The sequence below is a fragment of the Scyliorhinus canicula genome, chromosome 1, assembly GCF_902713615.1.
Source record: "Scyliorhinus canicula chromosome 1, sScyCan1.1, whole genome shotgun sequence".
Taxonomy (NCBI): Eukaryota; Metazoa; Chordata; class Chondrichthyes; order Carcharhiniformes; family Scyliorhinidae; genus Scyliorhinus; species Scyliorhinus canicula.
In genome coordinates this window covers 63,245,054-63,270,672 of record NC_052146.1, presented here as the reverse complement: position 1 = coordinate 63,270,672, position 25,619 = coordinate 63,245,054, and the positions used below count along the sequence as shown (strand labels likewise).

The window sequence follows — 25,619 nt, the reverse complement described above, 5'->3', positions numbered from 1 at the left end:
CCAGGATATTGGTGCCCCTCAGGTTCAGATGTAGACCATCCTGTCTATAGAGGTCCCACCTTCCCCAGAAAGAGCCCCAGTTATCCAGAAATCTGAATCCCTCCCGCCTGCACCATCCCTGTAGCCACGTGTTTAATTGCTCTCTCTCCCTATTCCTCATCTCACTATCACGTGGCACGGGCAACAACCCAGAGATAACAACTCTGTTTGTTCTCGCTCTGAGCTTCCATCCTAGCTCCCTAAAGGCCTGCCTGACATCCTTGTCCCCTTTCCTACCTATGTCGTTAGTGCCAATGTGGACTACGACTTGGGGCTGCTCCCCCTCCCCCTTAAGGACCCGGAAAACACGATCCGAGACATCACGTACCCTTGCACCTGGGAGGCAACATACCAAACGCGAGTCTCTCTCGCTCCCACAAAATCTCCTATCGGTGCCCCTGACTATTGAGTCCCCAATTACTAATGTTCTACTCCTTTCCCCCCTTCCCTTCTGAGCAACAGGGACAGACTCCGTGCCAGAGGCCCGTACCCCATGGCTTACCCCTGGTAAGTCGTCCCCCCCAACAAGTATCCAAAACGGTATACTTGTTACTCAGGGGAACGACCGCAGGGGGTCCCTGCACTGACTGCTTCTTCCCAGTCCCTCTTACAGTTACCCATCTATCTCCAGTCTTTGGTGTAACTACTTCCCTGAAGCTGCTATCTATGACCCCCCTCTGCCTCCCGAATGATCCGAAGTTCATCCAGCTCAAGCTCCAGGTCCCTAACACGGTTTTTGAGGAGCTGGAGTTGGGTGCACTTCCCACAGATGAAATCAGCAGGGACACTGACGGCGTCCCTCACCTCAAACATTCTGCAGGAGGAGCATTGTACTGCCTTCCCTGACATCACCTCTAGATTAAAAAAAAACAAAAAAAAGAAAGGAAGAGCTTACCTGATATTCCCTCAAACCCTGCTCCCGCTGAAAGGTAAGCAAATTTAAAGGCACTCACTCACCTTCACGACAGGCCCCTGCTCCCGCTTCCCAACAACGGTGGGTTTTTTTTTGGTTAGAAGAGGAGGTAGGGTGGAAAACACAGACAAAGTGTTTCGGGTTTAACTGTCACTTGACAACAGCCCCTCCACAAACCACCTTCAAATTAGGCTGACCGCACTGCACGTATGCAAATTTCCCCAGAACAGCTGATCAGTAGCTCTGCTCTGCTGCCCTCTGCTCCCCCTGGGAGGGAGGGAACTTGCAGACTCCGAACAGACAGTGACCCAAACCTGGAATCGAACCTGGGACCCTGGCGCTGTGAAGCAACAGTGCTACACACTGTGCTACCGTGCCGCCCATTAGTAATGAATACCAGATTCACCCATCTCTGGGTGAAGAAATTTCTCTTCGCCTCAGTCTTAAAAGGTTTATCCCTTATCCTCAAACTATGACCTCTAGTTCTGGACACCCCACCATTGGGAACATTCTTTCTGAATCTACCCTGTCTAATCTGTTGGAATTTTAAACGTTTCTCTGAGATCCCCTCTCTTAATATAAAAGATGTGCAGGTGAGGTGGATCGGCCATGTTAAAATTACCCTTTAAGGTTAGGTGGGGTTACGGGTATAGGACAGGGGAATGAGCCTCAGTAGGGTGCTCTTTCGAGGGTCCGTGCAGACTCAATTAGCTTAATGAGCTCTTTCGGCACTGTAGGGATTCTATTACAAAAATCCTCCCAAAGATACACATACAGATAAACTTAATGAGAAAACAACAAACTCCATAGTTTCCAAACACTTTAATTCACCCCCAGTCTGCTTCTTGACAAACTCATCTGCATTCTCTGGCGCTCTGAAATAATAGTCTGTCCTCAAACGTTACCTGAAGACGAGCCAGGTACATCTCACCAAGTCTCATGTTGCTCTGGTACAGCACGGACATGGCCTTCTCATCAGCTCTGCCCTAACATCTTGGTATATTCCGATGGCATGGTTCTCCCAAATACAGTCTTGATTGTTCTTTGCCCACCTCAGGAGTGCTCCTTAGTTAGACATTGATTAAATCAGACTATGATCGTCCCGAGGTGGTTCCCTCGATCTGGGCTTCTGCCTCACCGATCTATGGGCCTGGTCTTACTCAGGTGGGGTTGGAAAGATCCTTCCCCCACCAACTTTTTGAACATCTTGGACATATAGTCCGTTGAGTTGGAGCCCTCCAGCAGCCTGATGATCCTCAAGTTCTGACCCCTGGAACGGTTCTCCAGATAGTCAACCTCATCTTTAGCACTCTCCGCTCCTCAGCTTGCACCACCATCTCTGCCTCCAGAGAGACAATCCGAACACTATGGTCAGAGAGCGCCGCCTCCACCTTCTGTATCGTTGCCCTCCCGTACCACATTCTGCCAGTCGATCTTGTCCATGGCCACCTGAATTAGGGTCAAAGCCCCCACCATTACCTTATCCAAATCCTCAGCGACTGCCTGTTGCTGCTTCTTACATTCATTGGTTAAGAAGCTAACCAACTTCTTCGTCGTCCAAATGTGGCACGGTGGCGCAGTGGTTGGCACTGCAGCCTCACGGTGCTGAGGACCTGGGTTCGATCCTGCCCCGGGTCACTGTCCATATGGAGTTTGCACATTCTCCCCGTGTCTGCATGGGTCTCACCCCCACAATCCAAAGATGTGCAAGGTAGGTGGATTGGCCACGCTAAATTGCCCCTTAATTGGAAGAAAAGAATTGGGTACTCTAAATTTTAAAAAAAACTTCTCAATTGGCCACTGAGGGGCCAAGGACTCCGCAGAAACTGTTGCCATGTTTCACGCTGCTGAGGCTCGTAAACGTTTCAGTCTGACGACGAACGCTTGCCTGACTTCTGCTTTGTGCTATTTGTACCGGACATTACTAGAACGCAAGGAGGTCTTATTCCATTCAACTGCACCAATTTCCTCCAGATAAAATCACCGATAAAAAGGGCAGAAAAGGGCCAAAAACTAAGTACCTTAGCGGGTGTCACCGCATGTGCGACCGCTCATCAAATAGCCGCCACCCCAAGTCTTTGTTGACCTTATTTGGTTTGCACTTCCCTTCTGAATTGCCTATATTCACTTTGGCTCTCATGTGTGCTATCAACATGATGCACCCTATTTCCTGCTTCATTTTACTCTTAGCTGTTTTGGCAGCTCCGGTGGGAATGTATCTTTGCTGTGCCAAACTATGACCTCTGTTAAGTTGTCCATCGTTCAATTACGTTGTTGCTTATCAACCTTGGATTCCAATTTACCCCTGGGATAGGTCCATTCTCAGGCTGTTGAAATGGACTCTCCTCCAATTCAGTATCCTTACTCTAGATTGCTCATTGTGTTTTTCTACAGCTAACCTAGTAATTTTTCCCTATTGACATTTGCTCTACTTAACCCACCTCACTACCCAGAACCGTACAGCAAGGTCCTGGCTGGGCTGGAAATATATTTAGAAAGTTTTCCTGAATACGCTTCTGAAATTCTTCCCCCTCTATTCTTTACACTATTGCTATCCCAGTCTATTTTGGGATAATTGGAAGTCTTTCAACTATCACTACTTCCTGTACCCATCTGTCATCAAATGTAGGTTTTTACATCTATATCCTTCCCATTAGTTTGGTTGTCCATATAAATACACCCAGTAGTGCAATGGTGCTTCTATTGTTTCTTAATGTTAAGCCAAATAGATTCTGTCTGTGACACCTTCAGAGCATCTTCTCTCTCTCCAGCACTGCAATATTGTTCTGAAATCAATATTTCCACCCTTTCATTCCCAACACTTATAGCCTGTAATATATTTAGTACCAGTCTTGCCCTTTTAAGAACTGTGTCTTGTTTTCTCCATAATTGCATATTTCCATGTGGCTACTTGCATCTGCAGCTCACCATCATTATTTACAGTACTACGTGTGTTTACACGAGCACTGCAAATTATCTCACATCTTTCAATCTTCTCTCCTAACTTGTTTTGATTGGACTGTATATTAGACAAAATGTCAATAGGCTTTGGCTACTTAGCAGTTAGCCAACAGGTGCTCACCCATTTGAGCAGTGGAGATGAATAAAATTCTGATCACTAGACTGAGAGAAATTATTTCTGCTTGTTTCCAATTACAAAAAAAAAAAGCCACTATTGTACTTCTCCAAGTATTCAGTTCCTCGTTTGCCAGTTTCCACATTGTAGCAGAGCAGCAGCTCCACAAATCTGCAGCATGGCAATAATTACATTCAACAACAATTTGCACCTTTATGGTGGCTGTAATATTGTAAAATGTCCCAAGGCACTTCACTGGAGCAGTATCAAACTTTGATCATGAGCTGTACAAGGAGAAATTAGAGCAGATGATCAAAAGATTAGTCAAAGTAGTGACATTGCTCGACTGGGGTCCAACGGGGATGATAGGTAAATAGGAATTGATGCAAGTTCAAAGAAAGTTAGCAGAGTATTGGACTAGCTTAAGTTTACAAAGGGTGGAAATTGGGAGCCCGACTAGGAGTGTGCTGGAATAGTCAACTCCAAGGAGGGAAAAGCCACGGATGAGGGATTCAGCAGCAGATGAGCCAAGGGTGGGACAGAGTCTATGTGAGAGCAGTCGAGGTAGGGAGTCTTTGCAATAGTGCAAACATGTTTGTCTCTGGATCAAACATGGCACCAAGGCTGCAGCTGGTCTGATACGGCCTCAGATAGCTGCCAGAGTCTCAATCAAAAAGACAAGTCAAGTTGCTTGCTCACTTTCAAAATAAATAATTTATTTAGAAAGCAATGATTCAGGACAGCTTGGTGGCGCAGTGGTTAGCACTGCTGCCTCACGGCGCCAAGGACCCGGGTTCGATCCCGGCCCCGGGTCACTGTGTGTGGAGTTTACGCATTCTCCCAGTGTCTGTGTGGGTCTCACCCCCACAACCCAAAGATGTGCAGGGTAGGTGAATTGGCCACGCTAAATTGGCCCTTATTGGAAAAAATGAATTGGGTACTCTAAATTTATTTAAAAAAGAAAGCAAAGATTTCAAAAGGAAATTGGATGGGCACTTGGCAGATATTATATTTTCTGGGCTACAAGAATCAACTGGGAAAGTGGGACTGACTGGATTCCTCTACAGGGAGCCGGCAAGCATCGGAGGGGCCAAATAACCTCCTTCTGTGTCTTAAGTGGCTCCATAACCCCTAACTCTGTTTAAGAACTACCAGAAGGACTCAGGATAAAGTAAACTAAAGAAAAGTGGGTCTCATTCCCAGTTGGAAGACAGTCATTGTTTCATGACACACTGACTTAGCAAGTGTAAGTGCAGTTACAAATGAGACTAATTTGGACAACTTACAAATTGGTTTAGATTGGTAACAAAACCAAGTCTGCTATCAGTACTTGTGCAGGGGAAAGTTGTATTCGTGTCAATTAACTTGTTGAACATAACTTGATAGGTGGCATGGTGGCACAGTGGTTAGGCACTGCTGCCTCTCAGCGTCAGTGACCTGGGTTCAATTGCGGCCTCGGGTGACTGTGTGGAGTTTGCACTTTCTCCCTGAGTCTGCGTGGTTTCCTCCGGGTGCTCCGGTTTCCTCCCACAGTCCAAAGAAGTGTAGGTTAGGTGGATTGGCCATGCTAAATTGCCTCTTAGTGCCCAAAATGTTAGGAGGGGTTACTGGGCTATGGGAATAGGGTGGAGGGGTGGGTTTGACTGGGGTGCTCTTTCCAAGGACAGGTGCAGGTTCGATGGCCCAAATGGCCTCCTTTTGCACTGTAAATTCTATGATTATATAATAGCTCCCTGCAAAATATGCATCGATACTCACTTTGCAGCTGAAGTAATACAATAGCTAAAGTTTCTTGCAGTTACCCTCAGAAGCATAGATGAAAGAGCACATATTGAACAAGGCTTTCCTGCAAACATTTATTCAAGGTATAGCAAGAAATGCCTGATAAGATAGCAAGATCACAACTGGATGACAGCAGTACGGAGGTTTAAATGAGCATCTTCTGTGTATGTTGATTTGTGAAGTAAAGTTCACTACTTTATTCCATTCAGGCCCAATCTATATCATCTCCACTTGCATGACTTCAATGGTTTTACAGAAAATGTGTCTGTCTATTCCTTCCGGTGAAATAAAGTTGATGGATGGAAATCTGAATAAGAATTCAGACTTCCCAAGAACGTTCAGAACTAAGATTCAGATCAAATGCTATGCCACAGCATTTACCTTGGAAACACCAATTTCCCAGGTAGCGAGAGGCGAGGAACATCCCGTCCAACGTTCGGGCCCAAGTGAAGTTTTCTTGACAGCACATCTAAAGGATTGTCAGCAGGCTGAGTGGCTACCTTTACCATCACATTGCTGTTGAAGATGTAAGCAGAGAAGAATACCTGAAAGGCAGAGGGGTGGATACATTACCAAGTCAGACAGTTGTATTATCTCAGAATGGTTACAGCGCTGAAGGCCCATGAGATCCTTGCCAGCTCTCTAAGAGAGTTTGTCTCACTCCCCTACTCCTGCAAATGTTTCCTCGCAAGTATTTACCTAATTTCCCCATGAAAATATTCATTGAATCTGCTTCCATCACCTTTTCAGGCAGTGCATTCCAAATTATAACCACTTGCTGCATAAATCTTTTGTCCACATGTCACAGTTGGTTCTTCTGTCAATAATCCTAGATTGTTTTTTTCTGGTTTTAGACCCTTCCACCAATGGGAACAGGTTATCTTTAAGTACTCTGTCTAAAACCCTTTATGAGTTTAAGCACTTCTATCAAATTTCCTCCCAACTTTCTACGCTCCAAGGTGAACAACCCAGCTTTTCCAATCGAACTTTATCCTGAAGCCCAGCACCCCTGGAACCATTATACACTCTCTCTCCAAGGTTATCACATCTTAAAATGTGGTGCCCAGATTGGACACAATACTCCCAGTTTTTGCCGAATTACTGTTTAATAAAGTGTCATGAGATAAGTCCCTTCATTTTTGAAAATATTACTGAAACTTTCAACTGACTGGATATTTTGCAACTTGAAATGAGAAAGGACAAACTTCTTAAAAATGCAAGGTCGCCTTCCAAGGTGAAGGTGGAAAACAAGTCACCGGGGGGAGGAGAGGAGGAAGGAAATCGGTCGTCCTCCGATTAAGTTTTTTTACTCTGGATTGCCCCGTTCTTTTCCTAGTTAATCTAAATCTCATGATACAATGATCAATGTTCCAAAAATGATTCCTTTCTGACACTTGTTCTACTTTACCCACTTCACTTTCAGAACCAAATCCAATAATACCTCCTTCCTTGTTGGACGGGAAGAATGAAACCTGAACACACTTCAGAAATGTTTCCTCCACCCCCCCACCATCTCCATTTGGATAACTGAAATCCCCCAACTAAACAATACCCAACAGCTCTTGCATCTTTCTGTAATATCTCTGTAAATTTGCTCCTCTATCATTCCCACCAGTTAGTGGCCTGTAGAATACAATACATCCAGCAGCATAATGGCATCGCTATTATAATTCTAATCAAACAGACTTAGTCCTTAACCCCTCCAGGAGATTCACACTCTCCAGTACTGTAATATTGCCACCAACCCCACTCTTCTTTCCTTCCACATCTTAACAAATTGAATTTAATATCCAATATGAACGCATTTGTATCTGCAGCTCACTATTTACCTGCTTTGTGCATTTACACATACTGAATGAACTCTAAAATTTGCCACATTTGCCAAAAATGGCAGAGCAGGCTAGAAGGGCCGAATGGTCTCCTCCTGTTCCTATTTTTTATGTTTCTAACTTGCACAGCACAAACTGTCTGTGTTCAGATGTAATTTATTTTTCCAGTTGGCTGATTTATCACCACCAACAATCTGAAAAATTAACTTATTTTGTTGTTTAGAACATTAATGCAGGAGATTGACTGAACACCCAACAGTGTTACTGTAATTTTTCAGGTAGACAATATCAGACTTCAGTTCTAGCTTCAAATAGAAAGCACTTCTCCCTCCAGATGCCGTCACTTTCCTCCTCCTGTTGAAAACGTTTATCTGTCACAAATACATTTAACACTGTGTGAAGTCTGAACTTACTGTTCTTGTGGACTAATCATTATTAAGCCAATTAAATGAGACATTCTGCAATGGAGCACATCACAGGAGAGCTCTAATGAATCATTATGTCTTCAGTTGATATTGAATAATGATGTAAAATTAGTCAGACTGATGATGGCTTGCTTTGTCAAGCAGTTGAGTCAACACTGTGCCTGCCAATCTGACCCTATCATATACTCAAAGTAGAAGGGAAATTAGACAGCTCAATCTTAACTGCAAAATCTATGGGCAAATCATCCGTGAGGCAGTGGAGGATGACCTTATTGGTGATTTCAAAAGAACAGGATTGAGTTCTGGCAATGTGGCTAATGAACAGGAGATATGGAGCAGTAGGCACAACGTATAGAATTCCAAGACTGGCCAAATGGACTACAATGGTATCTACATTACTACAAAATGTAGTTAAGAGAGCTATTTTATCAGCACTGGCCTTTTCAAACTTTTAAAAAATACTTGCAGCATAGAAGTTGTAATTTGGGTTTCTATTTTAGGAAATGTAAGTATAATATGCAATGCAGGGCGCCAAAGCAGGTACTCAGGGAGCCCGGTGGTGTTGTCCAGTGAACGTCTGGAACCAGTTGAGGAGGCATTTTGAGAGGGAGTGAGTTTAGGTACCTGCAGGTAAGGGACTTTGGTTGGAAGGAGTTCCCTAGATTGCAGAGGTACACCCTGCTGCAGCGACTGTTGCTTCCAGATGTGAAGGGGAAGGGTAGAATTGGAGATATATACAGGTAGCTGGGCGGGAGTCTTTGTGGCCCTATCAAGGATAGTGGGGGAGGAGGTGGAGCCAGATCCTTTGATGGCGATATTTGGGGTTTTGGAGAAGCCGAAGCTGATGGAGGGAAGGAAGGCCGATGTTGTGGCCTTTGTCTCTGACTGCCCAGTGTCAAATCTTACTGGAATGGAGGTCAGCAATGACACCGAGGGTAGTGGCCTGGCCGGGTGACCTGTATGATTTCCTTCGGCTGGAAAAGAAAAACGAGTTAAGGGGTTCAGTGGAGGGGTTTGAGGCAAGATGGGGGATGTTCGTCACCATGTTTGAGGTGTTGTTAGTCGGGTTGGGGGGGGGGGGGGGGGGGGGGGGAATTTGTACAAACTGCAGTCGTTTGTTGGGAGGCCTGTTCCCGAATTGTTTATGTTTTGTAACTTTTAATAAAATGCATGTTAAAAAAAATAGGTAATGCACAGAACCAGAACGTCATTAGATGCAAAGATATAAAAAGCAGGTCATTCATTGTGCTGTTTGACATCAAACCAGCGCAGTCTCAGGAGAGCCCAGATGGTGAATTTATTGCAGTTGTGCTTAGTTGACATCGACTACAACATACGTATAACAATGTCATTATTCAGTGAAGGACTTAAATCAAGACAGAAGGGTACGATACCAAAGAACATTTTGTCCAAACTCAAGATGATGATTTAGTTACAAAATGGTTACAGCTGTCACTGATCTTCTGAACAGATTTTGGTGTACTTTTGAAGTTGACACTCTGTACCTTGCAACCCTGCCCAAAAATTGTTTACAATTGGCTGTTTCAAAGTCATTATTAAATTGGCCAAGAGAAGCTCTCTTAATTACACACCAGATAAATTAACTTTATGGTGTGGTATTAAGCTGCACTGACTCAGAATTAATCTGGGATCCGAGCTTCTTTAATCCTGGAGGAAATCCTCCTCAGGGTTCAAGAGTTCTATTCAGAGACCTCGATGCAAGTCTTGACTATGGATTTCAGGTGAGAACAGCAATCAAGCTGGACACGATTTTTAAAATTGCTAACCAAAGCCTCCCAAACTTAATATTTACATATTATATCAATGACGTCTAATTATTTGCTGACATGCATCATGAAGTCACTGTTTATTTTCATTCTACACTGAAGATTTTAAACAAACTAATTTTAACGTGCCGTCTCCATGCAAAAGCACAAAGACACAAGGTTGAGGGAGTGCGTTTAGAATTATGTAGTTAATAACAAAGCTGCAAAGAGCAAAGCTGTTACACGTCACGTGCAACAACGTTTAATTGCAACTTACCCAAAATACATCATAAATGAGCAGTCCAGAAAGCAGCAAGCAGGAAACTTTAAGACTTGGCAATCGTACAAAAGCGATCATGGCCACACAGAGCCCCATTGCCAGAGCTGTAATAGAACACAAAAAATACATGGGCAAACTGCAAAGTTATAACAGTAATTTCTGATTTACCGTGTGAAACATAGAAAAAAAATCAGTACACTAGGTGTCCAAAAATATTATTCATTTAATGTACAATTGATGGAAACTAGTTATATTATTTTCAATGGTTCCCACAGCTGTTTGATTCATTGGAAAGATGGGGACTTTTTGAAAGGTACTTTTTGGAAGAGTTCAAAGCCCGTTCCTCTTCTTTTTGGGGAGTTCTTTTTTCGTAATTTCCATACAGTGCCAGCAGAGATATTCATTGGAACAAGCAAACCACCCAGTTTTAGCCAGATCTGTTGACCATTGAAAGTAGCTTTCGTTGTCTAGGTATTACGTTTATCATCATCGATGTTGGTGATGCTGGTTGAGAAATAACTGTTGACCAGGATAGCTAAAATAGTCTGCTTATAGAGTACTACCATGGACCCTTTTACATTCACTGAGCAGGAAGTATGTTATTTCAAATGATACCTTCAACAATGTAGCACTCACTAAGAACTGCATTAAAATGTCAACTTTTATGTACTCAAGTCCGAGAGAAGGACTTGGGCTCTGTTTTAAACTGAAATTTGGATTGTGCTGCTCTCTCGTCCCGATCAAGATGAAAAACAAAAACAAAAATGACACTAAAATAGATTTATATTATTGGACAAAATCAACATTGACTAACATTGGGATAGATGAAAGGAGGAACTGGGTATTAAAAAATGAAGCAAATGCAATGAGTACATGGAATCTTAAAAATAAAGCTGGAAGTGGCAGTGTGCAAGTGATGCATGCAAAGCCACTTAAAAACAAAATAGAATGTTGAAAAGTTCCAGAGAAATAGCACTCAGAATAAATGGGCACGATGACATAAACCTCTATATACATCAATCAGATCATACTCTTGTACGATTTTGGTCAGTTTGCTCAGTGGAAGGATGCAAAGAACGAAGGAATCATTAAAAGTGATTTGAAGAAAGATTAAAGAAATGAAAGTTTTACGGTGTACAGAAAAAGTTATGGCGGCACCAAATCAAGTCACATTAATAAAGGAAATACTTGAAGCTCAAATATTACTTCAGGATAGCCAAGGATCAAAGGATATAAGTTTAAATTACTGTTCTATATTACGGAGCTAAATGTTTCACAGTTCGAGGCACTAATATTCAATTGAAAATGCAGTGTGCAAGTGATGCGTGCAAAGGCATTCAAAAACCAAATAGAATGTTAGAAAAGTTCCAGAGAATGGAAACTTGCCAAAAATAACCTCTCTCTAAATGTCGGAAAGACCAAGGAACTGATCAACTTTAGGAAGCGCAGCACGACACACACTCCCATCGGCATCAATGGCTCCGAAGTGGAGATGGTCGATAGCTTTAAGTTCCTGACGTTCACCGGCACTAACAGTCTGTCCTGGTCCACTCACGTTAATGCAAAAGTCAAGAAAGCCCAACAACGTCTCTACTTCCTACGGAAGCTACAGAAATTCGGCATGTCTGCATTGACTCTCACAAACGTCTACAGATGTGCGAGAGTGAGCATCATATCTGGCTGCATCACAGCTTGGTATGGCAACTGCTCGGTCCAAGATCACAAGAAACTGCAGAGTGTGGTGAGCTCAGCCCAATGCATCATACAAGCTTGCCACCCTCACACTGATTCTGTATACACCTCCCACTGCTTCAAGAAAGCAGACAGCATTATCAGAGACCCCTCCCACCCAGACACTGCCTTCTTCCAGATCCTTCCATCAGGCAGATGGTACAGAAATCTGAAGACCCCCACATCCAGACATAGGAACAGCTTCTTCCCCACGGCTACAAGATTCCTCAACGACTCCCCCGCGGACTGATTTGTTCCCTGAAAGAACACTTCACGACGCCCTATGCTGCCCTTGCTCATGTATTTGCTTTATTTGGGCCCTTGTTCCGTACTGTACCAATCACTTGGTCGATGTACCATTTGTCAATGTACTCTGTTGATTATTATTTTTGTCTACTATGTACGTATTGTGTACGTACGTTCCCTCGGCCGTAGAAAAATACTTTTCACTGTACTTCAGTACATGTGACAATAAATCAAATTTTAAAAAGGTTTTCCTCCTCAAAAGTTTTGAAAAGATGGAATGCACCCATCAGTGTGACCAACCATTTTAAGTGTCAGGCAGACTAACACATCGATTTTGTGGAATTTGTGGAATTTCTGGAATTAGACTTTGACAGAATGGAATGTTGCAAATGTTGATAATGTAGCAGGACTGTAATGAACAGATGTAGTAAACAACGAGGAGGATAGATAGTCTTCAACTTTAATAATAATATGACATTTGAATTATGACGAACAGCATTTATGACGCTTATAAATTGACAACCTGTTTTCAGTTTGCGACATTGGTTCAGACTTTACCTCTGCTCGCCCATAGGCGAGGGGCCGTAGGTCTGGCGGTCACCCTCCTGTCTTCTCCAGCTCCTGGCGGTTATGCGCAGCGGAAACAGATGGCGACAGTGTTAGACAGTCTGACGCATGGAGACCAGGGGGCAGGTAGCTGGTGGCCTCAGTGGCCGGTGCTGCTGGACAGGGTACAGACATATGGTGCAGGATTGGGGTTCATCCATTCTCCTGGTGGGAAGAGGGGTGGGGGGGTCGAGTTACCCATGCGAGAGACGTGGGTTACTGTCAGGGGCACAGTGCTGCCTACTCACCCTGACGCCCTGAGGAGGTTGTGCAGTTTTTTTTTTTTTTTTTCTTTTTTTTTAAAATTTAGATTAGCCAATTATTTTTTCCAATTAAGGGGCAATTTAGCGTGGCCAATCCACCTACTCTGCACATTTTTGGGTTGTGGGGGCGAAACCCACGCAGACACGGGGAGAATGTGCAAACTCCACACGGACAGTGACCCAGAGCCGGGATCGAACCTGGGACCTCAGCGCCGTGAGGCGGTTGTGCTAACCACTAGGAGGTTGTGCAGTTTTTTGCAGCAGTGCTGACTTGTCCGGATGGTGCTGCCCACAGCGCTCATGGCCTCTGCCAACTGTGCCCAGGCACGGCAAATGGTAGCAGCTGGCAGCCTCCAGGGTCATCCTCCGCTCCTCCACCGCATCCAAGTGGGTCTCCAGCTGAGCATCTGTAAATCTTGGGCCTGCTCTCCATGCTGCCATCTTGTTGACTGGGACAGTGTGTGTGTGTGTGGGGAGTGAAGTGGGTATATGCGGCTGCAGCTCGTCAGCCTCTTGAGTGTTAGTCATGAAACCGGCGATTTCGGCACCGTTTCTCATTCTAATCGATTGTGTTCCACGTGGCGTGGGTGCTAGCTCCTTAGCAGTAGCGAAATCAGTCCACGTGTGGCACCAGTTTTTCTGTTGTGAAGGTCCATGAATTCTGCGTTGGCGCTATCAGTTAGTCTCAGAAACGGAGAATCCCGCCTAACGTTCTGGTGGGGAAATTGGTTCCAATTTATGACACGGCTTCCAGGAACCACTTTCATAGAATTTACAGTGCAGGAGGCCATTCGGCCCATTGAGTCTGCACCGGCTCCTGGAAAGAACACCCTACCTAAGGTTAACACCTCCACCCTATCCCCATAACCCAGTAACCCCACCCAACACTAAGGGCAATTTTGAACACTAAGGGCAATTTATCATGGCCAATCCACCTAACATGCACATCTTTGGACTGTGGGAGGAAACCGGAGCACCCGGAGGAAACCCACGCACACACGGGGAGGATGTGCAGACTCCGCACAGACAGTGACCCAAGCCGGAATCGAACTTGGGACCCTGGAGCTGTGAAGCGATTGTGCTCTCCACAATGCTACCGTGCTGCCTCTAAGACCGAGGATTGTCTGTCGTTGATCTCAGGAGGCCATAGACAAACTGACCATAGACAAATTGGTCAAATGGGCAGATAACGCAGGGAAATATGAAGTGATGCATTTTGGAAGAAAGAACAAGAGGGAATACAAATTAAATGATACAATGAGTGTGCAGGAGCAGAGACCTGGAGTTATACGTACACAAATCTTTGAAGGTTGCTGGAGAAGTAGAGAAAGCTTTATAAATAGAGGCATGGAGAATAAAAGCAAGCAAGTTGTGCAAAACCTTTACAAAAGTGTGATTGGGCCTCACTGATCTGGAATATTCTGGGCACTACACTTTAAGAAAAAGGTGTCCAGGTCCTCAAGAGAGTGTAGAGGAGATTTACTGGAAAACTGGGATACTGAAGTACGTCATCCCTGGAGATACATGAGAAACTGCTGGGAAATGTAATTGAGGTGTTCAAAATTATGAGGAGTTTTGATACGTACGGAGAGAACCATTGTCACTAGAAGGCAAGCCAGCAACCAAAGGTCCAGGGGAGTAAAGGGAGTTACTTTATACAGTGGAGTTCTTTTATGTAGTGAGTTAAGATCTGGAACGTGCAACCCGATAAGGTGGTCGAACTGTAACTTTCCAAGGGAGTGAGACTAATTGAATAAGTTATTTCAAAGTGTCGGCAGATACACTGGGCTGGATGGTCTCTTTTTGTGCTCTATGATTCTAATGACTAAGATCCATATACTTTAATTTGTTCCTCGAGGAATTTTACATGAATTACTCCTGGAATCATTTTTACACATTCCAAATAGAAACAATCTACATAGTTGCAAATAGTAATTATGCTATGCCCACTCATTTTCAGAAAATTATATGGGTCACATTCAAGAAAAAGGCGTGCAGAGCAACAGTAATCAATTTTTAAAATAGAAGTATCATGTTAATTCAAATTTCTAACCATTTCATAAGATGATGCATAAAAGCATTCTTTCTCCATATTCCCTTAAGCAATTAAGATAATCTCATTTCCTAACTCAAAACAGAAAGGTCATTAACACAACATAAGTGCCAGTCTGGTTTGCCATAAGAGTTCTAGCTTTCCAAATAGCTGCACGATCCATCCTTGGAGTATCGCCCATCAAAACAACAATTTTGCACTGCGTTCTTCCTCTTCGGAAAACACCAACTCATGGCAGTAGCATCACACTATCTCGTCAAGTGACCATTCTTGTGTAAGTCCAGGAAGAATCATTCAACCAAGAAGGGCACTGCACCTAGAACATGACCCTGTTCTCTCCAAATAAGTCTACATTCCAGCACCTGTCAATGGATGGTGTTGAGTAGAATTTTGGTTGACTTTTCCCCTTAGCCCTGATTCATTGAGACTAACTGTCGAAACCCAACTGTTACCCCAACTGAGATAAAGCTAACTTAACTTACTGAAGAGTATTCTGGCCCCACTGGTGACAACACATTTATCAATCAGAACAACGACAGTTGTAGCTGGGGAAATATATCTATTTTAACTTGGATAGATTTACACCGTATGTATATTTTAGCTTCCACACTTGGTGCAATCACATTCTTTAATCTATTTTATTCCTCAACCTTCCTTAGGCCAATGTCTCCTATCTCTATTCTGTCACGCATTAATGATTACATTTCTTCCTTCTGAAGTACTTCGCCCACCCCAATGCCAGTAAGGCATTAGTCACTGCCTCCTTATGAGCAGCAATGCCAGCTACCTCAGCTTCCAACCTCACCGACATTTACATCTAGCACACCCACTGGAGGCAATCCATACTAACCTACTTCCCATTCCACTCACCTCACCCAGTCTACGACCTTAGATTTTACTAGAGGATCAATTACTGTCCCTCTGCATTTAACTCCAGGGTGTTAATTTACTCTTTAAAAAAGGCCCTGGTCGTTGAGGCATTGATTGAAATTTGGTTCACCAGTGCCAACACCTTTGATTTATTGTCATGTGTATCAAGATACAGTGAAAAATATTGTTCTGCATACAGTCCAGGCAGATCGTTCCATAAATGAAAAACATAGGACATACGATAAATACACAATGTAACATACAGACATAGACATCAGATGAAGCTTACAGAGTGTAGTGCTACTCAGTAGAGAAGATGCGTAGAGAGATCAGTTCAGTCCATAAGTGGGTCATTCAGGAGTCTGGTAACAGCAGGGAAGAAGCTGTTTTTGAATCTGTTAGTGCATGTTCTCAGAATTTTAAGTCTCCTGATGATGGAAGAGGTTGGAAGAGAGAATAACCCAGGTGGGAGGAGTCTTAGATTTTGTTGTCCCGTTTTCCAAGGCAGCGGGAGATGTAGACAGTCAATGGATAGGAGGCAGGTTCGAACGATAGACTGGGGTGTGTTCATGACCTCTCTAGTTTCTTACGGTCTTGGGCCAAGCAGTTGCCATACCAAGCTGTGATGCAGGCAAATAGAATGCTTTCTATGGTGCATCTGTAAAATTGGTAAGAATCAATGTGGACATGCGAATTTCCTTAGTTACCGGAAGTATAGTTGTTGTTGTGCTTTCTAGGTCGTAGAGTCACCATGGGTGGATCATGACAGATTGTTCACGATGTACACACCTAGGAATTTGAAGCAGTCAACCATCTCCGCCTTGGCACCACTGATGCACACGGGGGTGTGTAGTCCTGAAGTCAATGACCAGCTCCTTCGTTTTGCTGACATTGAGGGAGAGATTGTTGTTGTTGCACCATGCCACTAATTTCGGATTCTCCCTCCTCAAATAGGAAAAATCCACATAGTTGCAAATAGTAATTATAATGCTATGCCCACTCATTTTCAGAAAATCTCTTACTCATCGTTGTTTGAGGACCCACTACGGTCGTGTCATCAGCAAACTTGTAGATGGAGCTGGAGTCAAATTTTGCCACCCAGTCGTGTATATATAGGGTTATAGCAGGGGGCTAAGTACGCAGCCTTGTGAGATCCCAGTATTGAAGATAATCGTGGAGGACATGTTGTTTATCCTCACTGATTGTGGTCTATGGATCAGGAAGTAGAGGATCCAGTTGCAACCTTGCTGCTTAAAGCTTGCCTGTCTGGCTTTATTTCCCACCATCTGCATTGCTCAAACTGCCTGATCAGCAAACTTGTCCTTGGTCCATCCCTTCATTCTTCAGACATCTCCTCCTCCCAGCATCTCACCTTGCTCCAACCTCCACTTGTACATTAAGGTCTCTGTTGCCCACTGGTCCTTCAGCCCCATTTCCAGTTGCTCCGATATCATTCCTTCTTTCATCCCTTAACTTCTGCATGGACTCCTCATCCTCGGTAATTTTCACTTGCTCTTTTCTCAGAATTCACTGCCTTTCCCTCTACGATAAGCATCCCCAACTCTGTATATTAACTCTCCTACCCATTTCACAGCTCACCAGGTGCTTGTCAACCCTTGCAGTCCCACTACTCCCACTGTCTCCATCAGTATTAAGAACATCAACAACTTTGTACTTTCACATTCCTACCCAAAGTAAGTTGTTTCCATTTGTCCCTTGAATAAAACTCTTCCCCAAGTCATTTACAATACACTTTCAGACTCCCAATTGCAATACTGTTGTTGAATTGGGTTAATGGAGCCAACACAATAATTCAGAAAAAAATACTGTCAATTGGAAATTACACAGAAAATTCTGGAAATATTGAGCATATCTGGCAGCATCTGGGGGAGGGAGAAACAGAGTTAATGAAATTAAAATCGCTTACTGTCACGAGTAGGCTTCAATGAAGTTACTGTGAAAAGCCCCTAGTCGCCACATTCCGGCGCCTGTTCGGGGAGGCTGGTACGTGCTGCTGGCCTGCTTTAAAAGCCAGCGATTTAGCCCAGTGTGCTAAACCAGCCCCGGTTTCAGATCAATGAACTTTCATCAGGATCCAGAACTGATGCTACTGGAACTAATGTTTCCAGTATTTTCTGTGTTTATTACACATGAATTTAGGCCAACTCAATAAAATTATCCTCTTCTCCAAGTGGATGAAAACAATGCAGCTCCTTCAACAGCAACAACGCCACTATTGTTATGGAAGTTGAATCAGATCTTTTGCAACCGAGATAAGCTTTGAACCACATAATCCCTTCATCTTCAAGATGGCCTACATTTACCTCCAACGCATTCCCCTCCATGCCTTTGCCATCTCCAGCGTTGAATTTTCCAATGCTCTCCTCAGCAATCACCACACTCTACTCTACATAAACTTTTAGCCAAAGTCCAAATTCAGGCCAATTTCATTCATTCAGCACCCTTGTGCTCACTGATCTACATCCAATGAAGCAATGTCTTTATTTTAAAATTTTCATTCTCGTCTTCAAATCTTTTCATCATCTCAACCCTTCCTATTTCTCTAACCTTCTCTTCCTTCGAAAAGCAAATAATTAGGAAAGCAAATCAGACATTGGTCTTAATTGCGAGGGGGATGGAGTATAAAAGGAAAATCCTGTGACAACTGTACAGGGTATTGGTGTGACTGCAATTACAGTATTGCATACAGCTTTGGTTTCCTTCCTTCAGAGGGATATACTTGCATTAGAAGCAGTTCAGAGAAGGTTCACTCGGCTGATTTGTGGGAAGAAAGAATTGTCTACTGAGGAAAGGTTGGGAAAGTCCTACAAGCTATACAAACTGCCCCAATTCACACTAAAATGTAGTGTCTATTTGTCACAGAGCTGCATGTTACACTTTCTCTAGAAAATCAATTCATTTTGATTTGTATAGTCTTAGTTTAAGGCTACCTGAGGCCTATAAACATGGAGTCTAAAATAATGAGGGAACCTTAATGAAACATACAGGATTATGAGGGGGCTTGGTAGTGTAGATGTAAAAGGATAAGTCCCTCATGGGGTAGTCTAGAACTGCGGGGAGGGGTAGTTTAAAATAAGCGGTCTCCTATTTTAAGGCTGGGATGAGAAGAAATGGCTTCTCTGAATGGGTTGTTAGTTTTTCCCGAAGTCTCCACTGCTTACTGGGGAAGAGTCATAGAATGCAGGAGGCCATTCGGCCCATCATGTCTACACCGACCCTTGGAAAGAGCACCCTACCTTGGCCCACGCCCCGACCCTATCCCTGCAACCCAGTAACCTAACTTTTTAAGACTGTAAGGGGCAATTTAGCATGGCCAATCCACCAAACCTGCACATCTTTGGACTATGGGAGGAAATTGGAGCACCCGGAGGATACTCACGCAAACACGAGGAGGAGAAAGTGCAAACTCTACACTGATAGGCACCAGAGGTCAGAATAAACCCGGGTCACTGGCGCTGTGAGGCAGCAGAGCTAACCATTGTGCCACCTTGCCGCCCCAGTAAATGAATATATTCAAGGCTGCGTTAGATAGATTTTTGAGATCTACACGGAGGGCAAGGGTAATGGGGATTGGTGGGGGGTGGCAGTTCAGGCCAGAATCAGATCAATCACGATCTTATTGATGAAGCAGGCTTGGTGACCTGAATGACCTACAGCCGCTTCTATTTCTTCTGATGCTATTCCTGCAACCCTTCGATACCTCTACACTGCTCCAATTCTGGACTCTTGAGCAGCTTTGCCCATCACTGGCAGTTATGCTTTCAGCTGCTCTGGCCCAACGCTCTGGAAATACTCTTCTAAACCTCTCTCCCCGTTTCTCTTTCCCTTTAAGATGCTCCTTAAAACCTATTCTTTGATCAAACATTTGATCACCTGTCTTAATAGCACCCTTTGTGGTTCGGTGTCAAATTTTGTTTGCTAACATTTCAACCAAGTGGCTTGGTATTTACTGTTAAAGGTGTTATATAAATGCAAGCTGTTGATACAAGTATAATTAAGGCACATGGAACTTCAGCTTTTATAGGGAGGGAAGAATTCAATACGTTTGCTGACATTATTAAAAATACAGATATTTTTGAAAAGGTTGGCTAAGAAAACCTAATCTCTGTAATTACATTTCCTGAGCTCAATTGACTGGATAATATTCAATAGAAAGTTGCTTCAGGTTTTCAGCACAAGAATATAAGACAGAAAATGTGACATATCCCAGAAATAAAAACATCAGAATGAAGAAGTTCTCATCAACTTTTAGAAAATAAATCGAATGCTTCATTTATTAATATAGCTCGTTACCTTTTTTAAAGAATTTAGTAGTCCTATAATCTCAGAATTGAGGGGAAAAAAATTTGAACTGCCTATCAGGTTTGACGTTTCCTCGTCAATGAAGATTTAACATTCATGCCCTACATGCTGTACAAACTGCCCAGTTCACACCAAAATAGAGTGCTTATTTGTCACGAAGTGCTGAATTACATTTTCTCTTGAAAATTAACTATTTTGATTTGAGGGGCAGCACTTTGGCACACTGGTTCGCACTGCTGCCTCACAGATCGAGGATCTGGTTTTGATCCCGGACCTGGATCACTGTCTGTGTAGAGTTTGCACATTCTCCCCGAGTCTGCGCGGGTCTCATCCCCACAAACCCAAAGATGTGCAGGGTAGGTAGATTGGCTACACTAATTTGCCCCTTACTTGGGAACAAAATGAATTGGGTACTTGAAATTAAAAAAAAAGAAAAACTTCTTTTGATTTGTATGGTCCTAGTTGAAGCTACCTGCAACGTCACCATGACATACAAATCAAGGCAAAAAAAAATCTACAATGGCTTGTCGTGGCCTTCAAGCAGCTTTTCAGTTTTCAGGTAATGGTACGAATGGTACAACAGGACTGGACAGAGCGGTGCAAAAAATTGGAGGTAATTTCTCACCTTCATCTGAGGAGTGAACTTGGGGTCAGCTTTTACTTTGACCTCAACATACTTTTTTAAATCTTCCAAAATTTACCTGGGAAAGAGAAAACCCTCTCACCTACCCCCTTAAAAAAAATTACATCTCATTAGCTGGGAGTATTAACACATATGCACAGAACACTTGTCAGAGTTCAGGTCAGGCAGCATAAATCCTGTACAGTCCACTCTGGTGTCAGTGCCAAATCATTTTTTAAGTCTTTCTTCTAAACATCAGTAGATATCAAAATAATATGTTCACACCAAAATGACGTCCATATTCTTGAATAACCCAAATATAACAAATTGGCTATTGTTCGGTATCTGTCGAGATGGCTACCAATTTCACATTGTAAATACTATGCACCCACCTCTGCATGCAACTCTCCCAAAAAGCTAACGCTCAGTCATTTTTGCTCAGAATACAGATTATGTCAAAGTACCTCAATCTGTGGCAACTACCAATCTTCAAAATATACGTTCATGCAGTACTGCACGTTAATGCTATACAACGATAGGAAGAATAAGGAGAGACAATATTAGCTGAAAGGTACAATTCTAAAGGGAGTGCGGGAAGAGAAAAGCCTTGGGTTGTATGTGCGGAATAGTTGAAGGTGGCATGGAAAATTAAGAAAGTGATTAAAAAGACGAGTAGGATCCTGAGCTTTATAAATAAAGGCACAGAGCACAAAAGCAAGGATGTTATGATGAGCCTTCATAAAATCCTCGTTTCACCTCAACTGGAATATTGACAAGTAACTTCCACAGTGGCAGTCTCTGTCAGATTGCCACTCTCACCAGACTTATCTGAGCTGTAATTCCTAAGGCCCTGTTTCATCCAACCTTCCTTACTCAGGCTGGGTGAGACAGGAGCAGCGGCGTGTGCCCACAGCTGAATCAGCGTGGAGTAACTGGGACTCACAGAGGTGGGACACAAAGAGGCAAACTGCTACCCCTTCGTACTACAATAGCAGCCATAAAGGGGAGGTTTAAAGAGACAATTTGCAGGGAGCAGGTAAGTTCAAAAATTTAGGGAATGGGAGAGGGGTTGTGTCCGGCCCGGGGGGGAGGAAGAGAGTGAGAGAGAGTGAGAGTGAGAGCGAGAGCGAGAGAGCGAGAGAGAGAAGGGAAGAGAAGAGAGATGAGAAGGGATTTGTTTTTCCTCCAAGTCCTTCAGAGCAACTGTCAGGATATAACTGGCAGAACCATCTGAAGTTAGTGATTTGAATTGTTTCTGTCGGATGGTTCTCAGCCCAGCGCAATTGTCCAGAGGACGTTAGCACTTCTGGGCAAGGACTTCCTGGTGCGATTCCCAGGGCATCATTGGGGTACCCCCAAATGCGACGCTAGGGAACTAGATGGTTATGGGCCATTGTTTTTCATTCTGGGCACTAGACGAGAGGAAGGTGCTGGCGAAGCTGTAATTATTCTCATGAGAAAAAAACTTTTTTAAAAAGTGCAAATGGTTTTGATCTGGAATAGGCTCAATGAAAGAGTGGCAGAGGCAGATTCAATTGTGGCTTTAATGAAAATTGGATGAGCAACTGAAAGGAAAAAAATTATAGGGCAAAACGGAGGGAACTCGGGAGTGAACCAAACTAAATTGCTCTTGCGGCCAGCCAGCAGAGAACTGATGGGCTGAATGGATCTTTCTGTGCTGCAATCATGCTATGGTTTTATAATCATCTGCAAAGAAATTATATTGTCAACTGTCGGGCTTTAAATCTTATTTTTTTCAAGTTATGCAATAGGTTACCCAAGCACAATAGGATGGGAGTAACAAAATTGCAATTTTAAGTGGTTAGAAGATGCTTAAATATTGCAAGTTATCCGATTGTGAGACAAATCGCCTTTAACCCAGTAACACATGTACTTCTATCGTCATTCTTAGAGTCATAGAGGTGTACAGCATGGATACAGGCCCGTCGGTCCAACTTGTCCATTCTTGTTTTGATGATAAGTTGAACTTGAAACTTGTTAAACCCAAAGACAGACAACAGAGGCCAAATGGGTGAACAGTTGCTTGACAGTATGGAAGTTGAATATTGTTGAAAGGAGAGACTTTGCAGAAGTTTTTCATCTTGCACTCATCAGGATAAACATGAATATCAAATTTCAAACTACAATTTACAAGCATAGGAGAAAAGGGTGCTGATTGGTTGGAAGTCGACTCTGCTTGACTGAGGCATTGCCATGAAGAAAGTAACGGGGAACTTTTAGGCTTCACAAGCTCCTGGGTAATTCAAAACAATCATAAATGAGCATAATTCTGGCAAGCATAAATGAGCTTTAGTCCCAAAGAATGCAAGGCCAAAAGCTTCAGCAACATACCTCTCTTTTCAGCAGTAAACAAATAGTGAAGGGCAATAAAGATACTCCTGCTGATTGTGTTAAAAATCCAAAAGATACATAGCAAAAGATCAGATTACTAGACGGGATTTCACTAGCTATTCATTACCAATTTTGTACATAAAATGCTCAAAATAATATAATATTCCGATATGAACGTCTGACTAGCAACAACAATTCTCATACATCAAAACTGAAATCAGATATTGACTCAAATATTAGGCATTCTTAAACAATTACTGACAAATGTGCTGCAGGGGAAAGAGCAAGCAAAATATTTAACTATTAATAATAATAATAGTAATAATAACGATAATCACTTGTCACAAGTAGGCTTCAATGACGTTACTGTGAAAAGCCCCTAGTTGCCACATTCTGGCGCCAGTTCGGGGAGACCGGTACGGGAATTGAACCCGCGCTGCTGCCTTGTTCTGCATTACAAGCCAGCTGTTTAGCCAACTTGTTGAATAAGTCTAACTTTAATCCAAAGCCAGATTGATTTGCTTCTTAAATTTTTTTTTGCTACATACTGGTTTAGGTTTTGATCTTTCACTTCCACAATCATATTGTGCAAATTGTACCCACTTCCCCTTCTCACAAACAACTAATTTACTCATTCATATTAAGCAACATTCCATGAAGTCCATTTTCAAACACAAGTAGATTTGTGCATGCTAATCACCTCCAATACTGAAGATGATCAAACCATTTCAGATTTCTTTTCAAAACGTTTCTCGCTCAAAACAATGAAACGGCTAATATTTTGACTTGAAGTTGTTGACCTTGACTTCTTGTTCTCTCCCACATACTCAGTTATTCTAATAAACAATGTTTCCGAAGCTGATGCTAAATTCACACAAAACACCAATGAAACACGACATTCTGAAACTGAAATTAAAACTCCAATCATTTTTTTAAAAAAAATAAATTTAGAGTACCCAATTATTTTTTCCAATTAAGGGGCAATTTAGAGTGGCCAATCTACCTATCCTGCACATCTTTTGGGTTGTGGGGGTGAAACCCACGCAGACACGGGGAGAATGTGCAAACTCCACACGGACAGTGACCCAGGGCCGGGATTCGAACCCGGGTCCTCAGCGCCGTAGGCAGCAATGCTAACCACTGCGCCACCGTGCTGCCCAAAAACTCCAATCATAAGGTCACCAGGAGAAAACAGGTGTATAATCTTTCAGGAGCGGCACTAGAATCGCAACTGTAACTCTACTGTTACATTTAATTTTTTAAAATTCATTTACAGGATGTGGCCGTCGCTGTTTAGTCCAGCATTTATTGCCCATCCCTAGTTGCCCTTCAGAACGTAGTGGCGAGTTGCCTTCTTGAACCACTGCAGTCCTTGACGTGTAGGTATACACACTATGCTGTTAGGGAGACAATTCCAGTTGTCCCAGCGACAGTGAAGGAGTGGTGATATATTTCCAAGTCAAGGCGATGAGTGACTTGGAGGGAAACCTCCAGGGTGGTGGGGTTCCCAGGTATCTGCTGCTCTTGTCCTTCTAGATGGTAGTGGTTGTGGGGTTGGAAAGTGTCGTCTAAGGAACCTTGGTGAATTACTGCAGTACATCCTGTAGATGGTTCACACGGCTGCCACTGTTAGTCGGTGGTGGGAGCCTTGAATGTTTATGGAAGGGGGAGCCACACTGTATAAAGCTGACTGATCTTCTCTTGGGTTTATTGGTGGTGCTTTTTTTAGCATGCCATCTGTGACTTTGATGAGACCTGTTTTGATACTGTGGCAGGGCTGGAAGCCTGATTGCAGGGGTTGAAAGATGGAGTTCCGGGAGAGTGGTGTTTGTGCAGTGTGTCCAGGGAACTTTTCTAACACACTATGTAGATTGTCCGACCAGAGGGGAGGCCATATTGAATTTGGTACTTGGTAATGAACCAGGGCAAGTGATAGATTTGTTAGTGGGGGAGAATTTTGGAGATAGTGACCACAATTTTGAGACTTTCACTTTAGCAATGGAGAGGGATAGGTGCGTGCAAAAGGGCAAGGTTTACAATTGGGGAAAGGGTAAATACGATGCTGCCAGACAAGAATTGAACTGCATAAGTTGGGAACATAGGCTGTCAGGGGAGGACAATTGAAATGTGGAACTTGTTCAAGGAACAGATATGAAGTGTCCTTCATATGCATGTCCCTGTAAGACAGAGAAGAGATGGTCAAGTGAGGGAACCATGGTTGACAAGAGAGGTTGAATGTCTTGTTAAGAGGAAGAAGGATATACATACAAGGCTGAGGAAACAAGGTTCAGACAGGGCGCTTGAGGGATACAAGATAGCCAGGAGGGAACTGAAGAAAGTCATTAGGAGAGCTTAGGAGAGGGCATGAAAAATCTTTGGCGGGTGGAATCAAGAAAAACCCCAAGGCCTTTTACACATATGTGAGAAATATGAGAATGATGAG

At 43.2% G+C, this 25,619-nt stretch overlaps 1 protein-coding gene across 2 annotated transcripts in view; it reads right to left on the bottom strand.

Annotated features, from left to right (window-relative positions):
- Positions 1 to 25,619, bottom strand: part of sppl3 (signal peptide peptidase 3) — a 254,970-nt gene that overhangs the window by 26,806 nt on the left and 202,545 nt on the right. For both annotated transcript variants that reach the window (XM_038791581.1, XM_038791592.1), the window contains 2 exons: positions 10,108 to 10,214; positions 6,192 to 6,355 (listed from right to left, as the gene is read on the bottom strand). In XM_038791581.1, coding sequence (XP_038647509.1) covers positions 6,192 to 6,355; positions 10,108 to 10,214 — 271 coding nt within the window. The remainder of the gene's footprint in view (positions 1 to 6,191; positions 6,356 to 10,107; positions 10,215 to 25,619) is intronic.